General features: G+C 73.0%; 3 protein-coding genes across 3 annotated transcripts; 2 read left to right on the top strand and 1 right to left on the bottom strand.

The window, feature by feature from the left end:
- Positions 1–107: 107 nt before the first annotated feature.
- APOF (apolipoprotein F) lies at positions 108–1,067 on the top strand. Its single transcript, XM_086628632.1, has one exon. The coding sequence runs from the start codon at positions 108–110 to the stop codon at positions 1,065–1,067; it is 960 nt and encodes a 319-aa protein (XP_086484758.1).
- Positions 1,068–2,938: 1,871 nt separating this feature from the next.
- On the top strand, positions 2,939–7,897 carry STAT2 (signal transducer and activator of transcription 2). The gene is given in 23 exon segments (XM_086628504.1): positions 2,939–3,069; positions 3,146–3,296; positions 3,367–3,465; positions 3,537–3,629; positions 3,698–3,773; positions 3,862–3,936; positions 3,939–3,949; positions 4,030–4,178; positions 4,253–4,411; positions 4,479–4,631; positions 4,717–4,737; positions 4,830–4,923; positions 5,035–5,091; positions 5,169–5,252; positions 5,324–5,422; positions 5,702–5,837; positions 5,920–5,969; positions 6,070–6,158; positions 6,223–6,359; positions 6,448–6,636; positions 6,733–6,790; positions 6,909–7,693; positions 7,761–7,897. Coding segments are annotated over 23 exon segments (3,033 nt in total).
- A 220-nt stretch (positions 7,898–8,117) lies between these two features.
- On the bottom strand, positions 8,118–9,234 carry IL23A (interleukin 23 subunit alpha). Its single transcript, XM_086628633.1, has 4 exons — positions 9,040–9,234; positions 8,774–8,872; positions 8,394–8,519; positions 8,118–8,264 (listed from the first exon to the last, which is right to left on the bottom strand). The coding sequence occupies exons 1-4, from the start codon at positions 9,232–9,234 to the stop codon at positions 8,118–8,120; spliced, it is 567 nt and encodes a 188-aa protein (XP_086484759.1).
- Between the last annotated feature and the right edge of the window lie 903 nt (positions 9,235–10,137).

Genomic DNA, 10,137 nt, shown 5'->3' with positions numbered 1-10,137 from the left:
GACGGGTGAGCCGGCGTGCTGGGGGGCCGTGGGGGGCTGCGGCCGCGGGGGGCTGACGGGGCTCTGCCCCTTCTCCTGCCTCCACAGGCGCCCCCAGAGCTGCCGCCATGCCCCGGGCTCTGCTTCTCGTCCTGCTGCTCCTGGGCGCGGGGGGCAATGCCCTCTGTGCCACGGCCCCTGGGCCGGGTGCTGAGGACCGGGCTGCGGCGCGGGCACTGCTGGCACAGCTGGCAGAGCACATCCCGCCACGGGCCCTGCCAGGACACGGGATCTCATGCCAGGACCTGCGCCCCGAGGCCCTGCCCGGCTTTGCCCAGCTCCCGCCGCCGCCCCGTGCCCTGGTGCGTGCTGCCATGGCGCTGGCACTGAGCGGGGCCGCCTGCGGGCCCCAGGCTGAGGCGGAGGTGCTGGGGCTGTTCCGGGAGCTGGGCCCCTCTGCGGCCACGGCGGTGCTGGGGGGGCTGGCACGGCTGCGGGGCACCCCAACCCCCCAGGCCCTGCCCCTCCTCCTCCTCAGCCTGGCGCGGCGGGGGGGCTCTGCCCTGGCATGGCGCTGTGCGGCATCGCCCTGGCTCCGGGGGCCTGCGTCCGGTACCCATCCCGCCCCACCCGGGGTACCAGCCGCAGTGCCCTCAGCCACGGGGGGCCGGGGGGCCGGGGCCCGTGCCTGGCTGCCCGCGTGCTGGCGCGCTGCCCGGCACCAGTCCCGGCACCGGCGGGAGGACGAGGACGCCTGCAACCCGCCGGGGGAGCAGAAGGCCCACGGGGTGCTGGTGTGGGTGCCAGGCGTCAGCACCTTCTACAACCTGGGCACCAGCCTCTACTACGCCTTCCAGGGCTGCGAGGCCCTGGCCTCCATGCGGGCCCTGGAGGCCGCCGAGGATCTGGGCTATGCCAGCCTGGCCGCCCTGGCCGCCGCCGCCGGCGGCCCCGTGGGCCTGGGGGTGCAGCTGGGGCTGCAGCCGGGGCTCAAGGCTGGCGTGCGGGCACTCATCCGCTACTTCACCTCGGACGGGGACCCCCCGACGGCCCCCACCACCCACAGCGGCCCCGTCCTCATCGTCTGAATAAAGGCCCGGTGCCATGGTGCCACGGCTGCGCCGCGTGCCTGGCGGGGGTTCGGCTCCGGGTCGGTGCGGGGCCGCCCTGCCCTGGGGTATGGCGCCCTTGACCCCGCGGGGAGGCCGGGCATGAGCTCTGCAGCGGCAGCGGGTCCCAGCCTGTCCCTGTCCCCGTCCCAGTCCCACCCAGTGCGCCCTGCCCTGCTGCCTGCGCGCCAGCTCCGGCAGCCCTGCCCCTGGCCTGGCCCTATGGCCCAGCCCTGGCCCTGTAGCCCAGCCCTGGCCCTATAGCCTGTCCCTATGGCCCAGCCCTGGCCCTGTAGCCCAGCCCTGGCCCTGTACCCTGTCCGTATAGCCCAGCCCTGGCCCTATAGCCTGTCCCTATGGCCCAGCCCTGGCCCTGTAGCCTGTCCGTATAGCCCAGCCCTGGCCCTATAGCCTGTCTGTATAGCCCAGCCCCGGCCCTATAGCCTGTCCCTATAGCCCAGCCCTGGCCCTATAGCCTGTCCGTATAGCCCAGCCCTGGCCCTATAGCCTGGCCCTATGGCCCAGCCCTGGCCCTGTAGCCCAGCCCTGGCCCTATAGCCTGTCCATATAGCCCAGCCCTGGCCCTATAGCCTGGCCCTATAGCCCAGCCCTGGCCCTAGAGCCTGTCCCTATGGCCCAGCCCTGTCCCTGTAGCCCAGCCGTGGCCCTATAGCCTGTCCGTATAGCCCAGCTCTGTCCCTATAGCCCAGTCCTGGCCCTATAGCCCAGCCCTGTCCCTATAGCCTGTCCCTATAGCCCAGCCCTGGCCCTAGAGCCTGTCCCTATGGCCCAGCCCTGTCCCTGTAGCCCAGCCGTGGCCCTATAGCCTGTCCGTATAGCCCAGCTCTGTCCCTATAGCCCAGTCCTGGCCCTATAGCCCAGCCCTGTCCCTATAGCCTGTCCCTATAGCCCAGCCCTGTCCTTATGGCTTGGCCCTATAGCCCAGTTCTGTCCCTATAGCCCAGCCCTATCCCTATGGCCTGGCCCTATAGCCCAGCCCTATCCCTATGGCCTGGCCCTATGGCCCAGCTCTGTCCCTACGGACTGTCCCGGTCCCCGCAGCCCGCCCCGCACCGGCGCTGCCGTTCCCCCCTTCCCGCTTTCCTCGCTGGCCCCGCCCCCTCTGGCCCCGCCCCCTGACGTCATTTCGGGGAAGCGGGCAAACCCCGCTGGAACCGCGGCCTCCCGGCCGGGGGGGCGTGGCCTCGCCGCCGCGCTCCGCCAATCGCCGCGCAGGGCAGGGAGGGGGCGTGGCCTGCGCGGCTTCCTGCCCCGACAGCCGGGAGCGGCCGAGGTGGGAGCGCGGGGCCCGGGGGGCCGCTCCGCGCCGGGTCCGTCTGCGGGGCGCCGGTCCGGGGGCGGGGAGCCCGCGGGGGTCGCCCTCGGGGCGTCCGTCGGGGGTGTCCCCCTGGGGCGGGGGCGTTTGGCGGCACCCACCCCCCGGGATCCCCGCGGGGGGGCACCGGCGGCGCGGGGAGCTGCCGGGGGACACCCGAGGGGGCGCGAGGAGGGACCGGTCTGGGGGTGCCCCCGGGCACAGGGCCTGGGGTGTTGCACCGCGGGTGCGGGGGGCCGTGTGCCCCCGCAGCTCGGGGCGGCTCGGCCCGGGCACCGGGCACCGGGCACCCGGCCCCTGCCGCTGCTCACCCGCTCCTCCCGCCCCAGCACGGGGCTGCCAGCCCCCGGCCCAGCCTGAGCCGGCGCAGAGCGACCCGCGGGACGCCCGCGCTGTGGGCAGGTACGTGGGCACAGAGGTGCCCGGCGGGGCACACGGGCGCCAGTTCCGGATCCTCCGGTCGGGCTGCGGCCAGGGGGTCAGTGGGGCCGCCCTGACGCCCCCACCCCCCAGCATGGCACAGTGGCAGGAGGTGCAGAGTTTGGCCAACACGTACCTGGAGCAGATCCACCAGCTGTACGCGAGCGCGGCGCTGCCCATGGTGGTGCGGCAGTGCTCGGCCGCCTGGATCGAGGACCAGAACTGGTAACGGGGGGTCCGGGGCTGGGGGGCTGCACCGGCCAGTGTGTGCCAGGCCGGTGCTGAGCCCGCGGTGCCGCAGGCGCCAGGCGGCCGAGCCGCTCTCCTCCCATGCCCGGATGCTCTTCCACTCCTTGCTGTCACTGCTGGGCGAGCACCTGGGCAGCCCGGGGCTGGGCGACGAGGACTTCATGCTGAAGCACAACCTGCGCAAGGCCCGCCGCGACCTCCAGGTGGGCAGCGGGGCTATGGTGGGGGGGGTGAGGGTCTCTGCACCCCACTGACCCCCCAGCCCCTCCACAGGCTGAGTTTGAGGAGTGCCCGGAGAAATTTGCCAACCTGGTGGCCAACCTGCTGCAGGAGGAGCGGCGGATCCTGCGCCTGGGGCAGGCGGGGGGGCAGGTAGGGCAGGGTCCCCACCGCCACCCCGCGGGGCTCCGCCAGCCGCTGCCCGACACCCCGTGTCTCCGCAGGGGGAGGCCGCCCCGGCACCCAGCGCACCCCCGAAGAGCGACCGGGAGCAGCAGATCCAGCGGCGTCTGGCCGAGTTCCACATGGCCCTGCAGGTAACGGCCCCCCCGGCCCCCCCAGACCCCCGGGGGCTGCCTGGCTCCTCACCCCTCTCTGTCCCCAGGAGGCCGAACGCGCCTTCCGGCACCTGGAGGACCTGCAGGACGCCTTCGACTTCTGCTACAAGGTGCACTACCTGCGGGTAAGGCTCCATCCTGCCCGCCCCGGGGGCAGACGTGGGACGGTGCTGCCCAGCGCCGCCCCCGGACCCCCCTCACCCCCTGCCCACAGGTGAGAGCAAGACCAGCGACCCCGAGTAAGCCCAGCAGCTCCAAGCCCTCCAGGCCAAGCTGCAGATCCTGGACGGCAGCGGCGGGTGAGGGGGGGCCGGGGCTGAGCTGAGGAGGGGGCCGTGGCCACCCCGCGCCCCCCACTCAGGCTCGCGTCTCCCCCCAGGAGGTTCTGGGTCAGATCCAGCAGCTTCTGGGGCGCAGCGAGACCCTGCGGGACTTCCTGCTGCAGGAGCTGGATGCGTGGCAGGAGCGGCAGCAGCGTGCCTGCCTGGGGGCCCCCGCTGACACCCACCTGCGCCCACTGGAGACCTGGTAGGGCCAGGATGGGAGGGGGACGGCATGGGGGAGCCGCAGCTGGCCCCGTCTGAGCCCCGCGGTGCCCGCAGGTTCACAGAGCTGGGCCAGGGGCTCTTCCAGCTGCTGCAGCTGCTGCGGGCGCTGGGGGACCTGCGGCAGAAGGTGACCTACGCCAGGGACCCGCTGAAGGCAGAGACCCCCCTCCTGGAGCGGCGGCTGCGGGAGCTGCTCACCTACCTGCTGCAGAGGTGGGGGGGCCGCGGGGGGCCGGGGGGGCCGGGGCTGGGGCAGCCCTGACCCCCCCGCTGCCCCCAGAGCCTTCGTGGTGGAGCAGCAGCCCAGCATGCCCAACACCTGCAAGCGCCCGCTGGTGCTGCGCACGGCCAGCAAGTTCTCGGCCCGCGCCCGCCTGCTCGTCCGCCTCCACGACCGCAACCACCACATGGAGGCCAAGATCCACATCGACAGGTCGGGACCCCCGGCTGAGCCCCCCTGCCCACCCGCGGGGGTCCCGGAGTCCCGCTCCCCACTGATGCCCCGTTGTCTCTTGCAGGGACCCCCCCAAGATAAAAGGGTGAGAGCCGAGCGAGCGCGGGCTGTGGCGGGCAGCGCTGTGCCCCCCCGGGGGGTCCCGGCCCCCCACCCGCGGCCTCTCTCTGCCCGCAGGTTTCGCAAGTTCAACATCCTGACATCGAGCAGCAAAACGCTCCTGGCAGGGGACAGTCCCCAGGACGGGCTGGTCTGCGACTTCCAGTACCTTGTAGGGGCCCCCGCCCGGACCCCCGGGTGCCCCGTGGGGCGCAGGAGCGGGGCGAGGACCCCCGCCCAGCCCCGGGTCCCCGGCCCGGGCTGACCCTCTCCTGTCCCGCAGACGCTGAAGGAGCAGAAGGACAGCAGGTCGGGCAAGGGCAGCAAAGGCACCAGCGAGGTGGGTGCGGGGCTGGGGGCCGTGGGGCGCGGGGGCGTTGGGTGCCCCACGGTGCCCACGGAGCCGCCTCTGCGCAGGGTCCCCTGGTCGTGATGGAGGAGCTGCACCTCATCACCTTCACGCTGGCGTACGCCTACTGCGGGCTGGAGCTGGAGCTGGAGGTGAGTGCTGGGGGCTGGGGGGGGGCTGGGGGGGCCGGGGGCTGCCGGCCTGACCCCCGCTCCCCCCGCAGACCTCCACCCTGCCCTTCATCATCATCTCCAACAACAACCAGCTCTCCAGCGCCTGGGCCTCCATCCTCTGGTTCAACACGCTCAGCAGCCACCCCAAGGTGAGAGGGACCCACCCCCCGCCCCGCTGCCCCATCTCCCCCTGCCCTGGTCCTGGTGTCCCATCCCCATCCCATCCCTGCTCCTCGCCCAGTCTCTGTCCTGGTGTCCCATCCCAGGTTCCTGGTCCCTGTCCCTTCTCTGTCTCCAGTTTCTGCCCCGTCCTGGTCCCTGTCCCATCCCTGCCCCCTGCCCCGGTGTGCATCCCTGTCCCTCGGTCCCTGCCCACATCCCCGGCCCCAGCCATGTGCCCCCGGCCCCGCTCACCCCGTCTCCCGCAGGACCAGCAGTTCTTCTCCGCGCCACCCCCGGCGCCCTGGCCCCGGCTGGCCGAGGTGCTGAGCTGGCAGTTCGAGAGCGTGGCCGAGCGGGGCCTGAGCAGGGACCACCTCCTCATGCTGGCCGAGAAGCTCTTCGGTAAGGCTGGGCACCAGCCCCGAGCCCCCCAGGGCTGGGACAGGGACCGTGCCGCCCCCCTCACCCTGCTCTCGCCCCCAAGGCTCGAAGCCGTCTCCGGAGAGCACCCTGGCCTGGCCCAAGTTCTCCAAGGTGAGCGGTGCCCATCCCTGCGTGGCCCCATAGCCCTGGCACCCCCCATGGCACCGTGACCCCGGCCCCCCCAGCCCTTCTCACCCACCCTCTCCCGCAGGATGGTGCTGCTGGCTTCTCCTTCTGGGCCTGGCTGGACGGGATCCTGGGGCTGCTCCAGGAGCACCTCAAGCGGCTCTGGAAGGACGGGTAGGAGCAGGGCTGGGGGGCTAGGGGGTTGGGGGGGCCATGGGGGCTGACGGTGCCTCCCCAGACTCATCCTGGGCTTCGTGAGCCGGAAGCAAGAGAAGAAGCTGCTGAAGGGGAAGCGGACGGGGACGTTCCTGATCCGGTTCAGTGAGAGCATCCTGGGGGGGGTCACCTGCACCTGGGTGGAGCACCCTGAGAGTGGTGAGCGCACCCCCTCCCCAGAGTCCAACCCCTCACCCCAGCCTCAGGCCTGCCCTGGGGGCTGACTCCAGCTGCCCCGGCCCCACAGGACCCCCAGCTTTCCGGGCGGTGGTTCCCTACACTGCGGCCGAGCTGGCATCTCTGGCGCTGCCCGACATCATCCGTGACTACCAGCTGCTGGAGGAGGAGAACATCCCTGAGAACCCCCTGCAGTTCCTGTACCCCGACATCCCCCGCGACGAGGCCTTCGGACCCTACTACAGCCAACGGCAGGAGGGTACGGCACGGCACGGCATGGCACGGCGTGGCACGGCACAGCGCGGTGCGGGGGGAGCACCCACCGCCCCTTCTGACCTCTCCTCTCTGTCCGCAGGGAACCTGATGGAGCAGAAGAAATACTTGAACCGGCGCCTCATCCGCGTGTCCTCCAGGTGAGGCTGGGGGGCACCTCTGTCCCTTCGTGGCCCCGTGGGAAGGGGGACCCTTTCACCCGCAGCCTCATGTCCCCTGACCCTGACCCTGACCCTGACCCACCGTCTCTCCCTGCAGGCAGGCAAACGAGTCGTGGCAGGCAGAAGAGGACTTGGTGGCTGCCACGGAAAACCTGGAGACGCTGCAGCTGCAGCCCGGTGGCCTGGGGACACAGTGGCCCGGCGGCCTGGCACCGCCGCAGCCCGGGAGCTCGGGGATGGTGCAGGTCACGTCTGGGAACCTGGGGCCACCCACGAGCCCAGGCACCGTGCAGGTGATGGCCGTGGGCCCGGGGATGCTGCCCCCCGGGAGCCTGGCGGTGCTGCCGGTGATGGCCACGAGCCCAGGGATGCTGCAGCCTGGGGGCTCGGGGACACAGCAGCCCCCACAGCCACTGCGGGTGGAACTGGGGGTCTCAGAGGTGCTGCAGCCGGGGATTGGGGACCTGAAGCCGCAGCTGGTTCTGCAGCAGCTGGTCCCCGAGGGCCAAGGGATGCTGCTGCAGGTGGGACCAGGGGGGGTGGAGATGCTGCAGGTGGTGCCTGGGGGGCTGAGGATGTCACAGCCGGTGGCCGGGGACATGGTGATGCAGCAGCAAGTGGGAGCTGAGGACACGGGGGTGCCGGTGCCGGGGGCTGGGGAGCCGCCACTGGTCCCCGAGGCACAGGGGATGCTGCTGCCGGAGCTGAGGGACCTGGAGCTGCTGCCCGGGGGCCCCGACGTGCTCCTGGAGTCCCTGACGGAGCCGGGCTCGGGGACGCTGGAGACACTGGAGGCGGCGGAGCTGATGCCAGACATGCTGGAGACTGTGGACGGGGGCCTGGAGGGACTGGGCCTCGAGGGGCTGGGCCCCGAGCTGGCAGGTGAGTGTTGGGGCCGGGGTTGGGGCCGGGGGTGTCCCCTTAGCACTGACCTCTCCCCATCCTGCAGGCAGCGCCGCGCTCCTGGACCCCCGCGACCCCTTCCTGCCGCAGCCCAGGGATACGGTCCTGCCCGCCGTCGCCTCCCTCTTCACCGCCATCGACGACTTTCCCCCGCTCCATATTGACGCCAACGACTTCCAGTGACTCCCCCTGGCCCCCCTGTAAATAAACCTCTCCCCACCCAGCTGCCTGCGCTGCCTGCAAGCCGCCCCGCGTCGTGCCACACACCGGGAGCCGCTCGTCTCCTTCAGACCTTTATTAGAAACCCATAAATACCCGAGATAAATAGGGAGCGTCGCACATAAATAGCCCCTCGGGGCGGAGGGGAATAAATAATGGGGGGGGGTCCACAGCCAGGCCCGCCTCAGCGGGGGCTGGCGCTGTGGGTGAAGATGCGGCTCATGATGGCGGTGAAGGACTGGAGCCGCTGGAGCGCCAGGTGCTGCAGCAGCGGGCGAGCCCAGACCTTGCTGGGGGCCACGGGGTGGCGGGGGGGGCGGCCGTGCTCCTGCTGGGGGGACAGCAGGGTTAGGGGGCCCGCGGCTGTGGCTGATGGGCACCCGCTTCCCCGGCTGCGGGGGGAACAGGTGCCCCCGGGGCTGCCAACCTCCTGGCCCCCCCGGCCCTCTCAGCCCCTCACCTGGATGAGGCCCAGCAGCTGGTCCAGCGCAGCCTCCAGCCGGGGCAGGCGGCGGGCAGTGAAGATGTCGGAGCCCAGCAGGTCCCGGTAGTGCTGCAGCCCCTGAAGGACGCGCCGCAGGCAGCGCTGCGGGGAGTGGGGCGTGAGCTGGGGACCCCCGCACACCTCTCCCGGCACCCTGGGACCCCCAGCACCCCGCGGCCCCTGGGTACTCCCAGCACCCCTGAGGAACAAGCCCAGGGACAGCTCTCAGCATCGCTTGGGACCCCCAGGCACTCCTGGGACCCCCAGAGCACCCCCGGCCTCATGCCCCTTCCAGGCACCCTCAGGCTCCCCGGCTGCCCCACCACAGCCCCCCACCACCCCACGTCCCCCAGTACCGTGTTGTTGGTGTCCAGCGTGGAGGGGTCGCAGGCGTCGCTGCAGTGGATCCGGGGGGGCCAGTTCTTGGGGTCCTCCTCGCTCAGGCGCATCTCCTTCTGCAGCAGGGGGGTCAGCGGGCTCCCCACGTCCCCCCGCATCCCCCACTTCCCCCAGCATCCCGCTCCCTCGGGGCACCCCTCCTGCCGGGATGCCCCACAACTTCCAGCACCCGCAGACCCCCGGGCACTCCCCGGGCCCCCCATCTGAGCCCCCCAGCGCTCACCAGGTCCGGGTGCGGCTCCTTGAGGGTCGCCACCAGCCGCAACAGCTCCCGGGAGAGGGTCCTGCAGGCGGCCCAGTCGGTGCGGGAGACCGGTACCAGTACCGGGGCAGGGGCCGGGGCCGGGGCCGCGGGCGGCGGCAGCAGCAGCGGGAGGCAGAGGCAGAGGCAGAGGCGGAGGTGGCGGAGCGGGGCCATGGCTGGTCAGTGCCGCCACCGGCGCCGCCACCGGGCTCTTATGGGGCGGCGGCAGGTGGGGAATCCCCGGGGCAGGTGGCACCCGCCCCCCGTTACTGCGAAATCGCCGCCTCCCTCGAAAGCAGAACCGATACCGGGCCGGGGTCTCCGGGCTGCGCCCCGCCGCGCCCGGCCCCGCGCCACGCCGGGACGGGACGGGACGGGCAGGAAAACCCGGGGCAGTTCCTGGTGGCTCCGCTCCTGGGGGTGCCGCGGCGGCACAGGCGGGACCGGGACCCCCGCGCCTGCTCCGGGACTCCTCGCCCCGGGACCCCCCCCCGGCGCACCTGGGCCGTCCCGCCCGCTGCCCGCTCCGCCGAGGGCACCGGGGATCCCCGGCGGGACAGGACCCCCGCGGTGTACCCCGGTATGCCCCGGTGTCCTCTCGGTGTCTCCTCCGCGGGTCCCCCCGTGTGCCCCTCAGTGTCCCCTCCGGTGTCCCCCGCTACCACCGGCCGCACCGCGAAATCAGCCGGGGCGGCCCCAGCGCGGCGGCTCCCCGGAGCCGCGGTGTCCCGACGGGGCTTCCCCCGTCCGCGTCTCCAGGACCCCCGCAGGCCACGGTGGCCCCGGTCCGCGCCGGGCCGGGCTGTGCTGCAATAGCGGCGGCCCCGACGGGGCGGCTCCGGCGCTTCCCGCTCCCGGCCGGCGGGGCTGCCCCCGGCCTTCCCCGGGCCCGTGGGCACGGACCGGCCCCGCCTCGGGCACCGACCCGGAGCCGAGCCCGCTCCGAGGGGCGAGGGGGGCGGCCCGCCCTCTCCTCCCTCCCCGTCGCGTCGTGTCCCCGCTGGGTTTGAGAGGGGGAGGCCGGGGCGGGGGTCCCGGGAGGGGCCGGTGGGGCTCAGCACGTGAGGCACAGTGCGC

Source organism: Tauraco erythrolophus, chromosome 31, assembly GCF_009769465.1.
Source record: "Tauraco erythrolophus isolate bTauEry1 chromosome 31, bTauEry1.pri, whole genome shotgun sequence".
In the NCBI taxonomy this organism is placed as follows: Eukaryota; Metazoa; Chordata; class Aves; order Musophagiformes; family Musophagidae; genus Tauraco; species Tauraco erythrolophus.
This window is presented reverse-complemented; position numbering and strand designations above follow the sequence as displayed.

What these genes read in the sequence shown, in the direction of transcription:
- IL23A (XM_086628633.1), bottom strand. Translation starts at nt 9,234, where the DNA reads ATGGCCCCGCTCCGCCACCTCCGCCTCTGCCTCTGCCTCTGCCTCCCG. An exon ending in CGCTGGACACCAACAACACG is followed by an intron (nt 8,520 to 8,773) that starts GTACTGGGGGAC and finishes CACTCCCCGCAG; the next exon opens with CGCTGCCTGCGGCGCGTCCT. An exon ending in AGCTGCTGGGCCTCATCCAG is followed by an intron (nt 8,265 to 8,393) that starts GTGAGGGGCTGA and finishes CTGTCCCCCCAG; the next exon opens with CAGGAGCACGGCCGCCCCCC.
- APOF (XM_086628632.1), top strand. Translation starts at nt 108, where the DNA reads ATGCCCCGGGCTCTGCTTCTCGTCCTGCTGCTCCTGGGCGCGGGGGGC.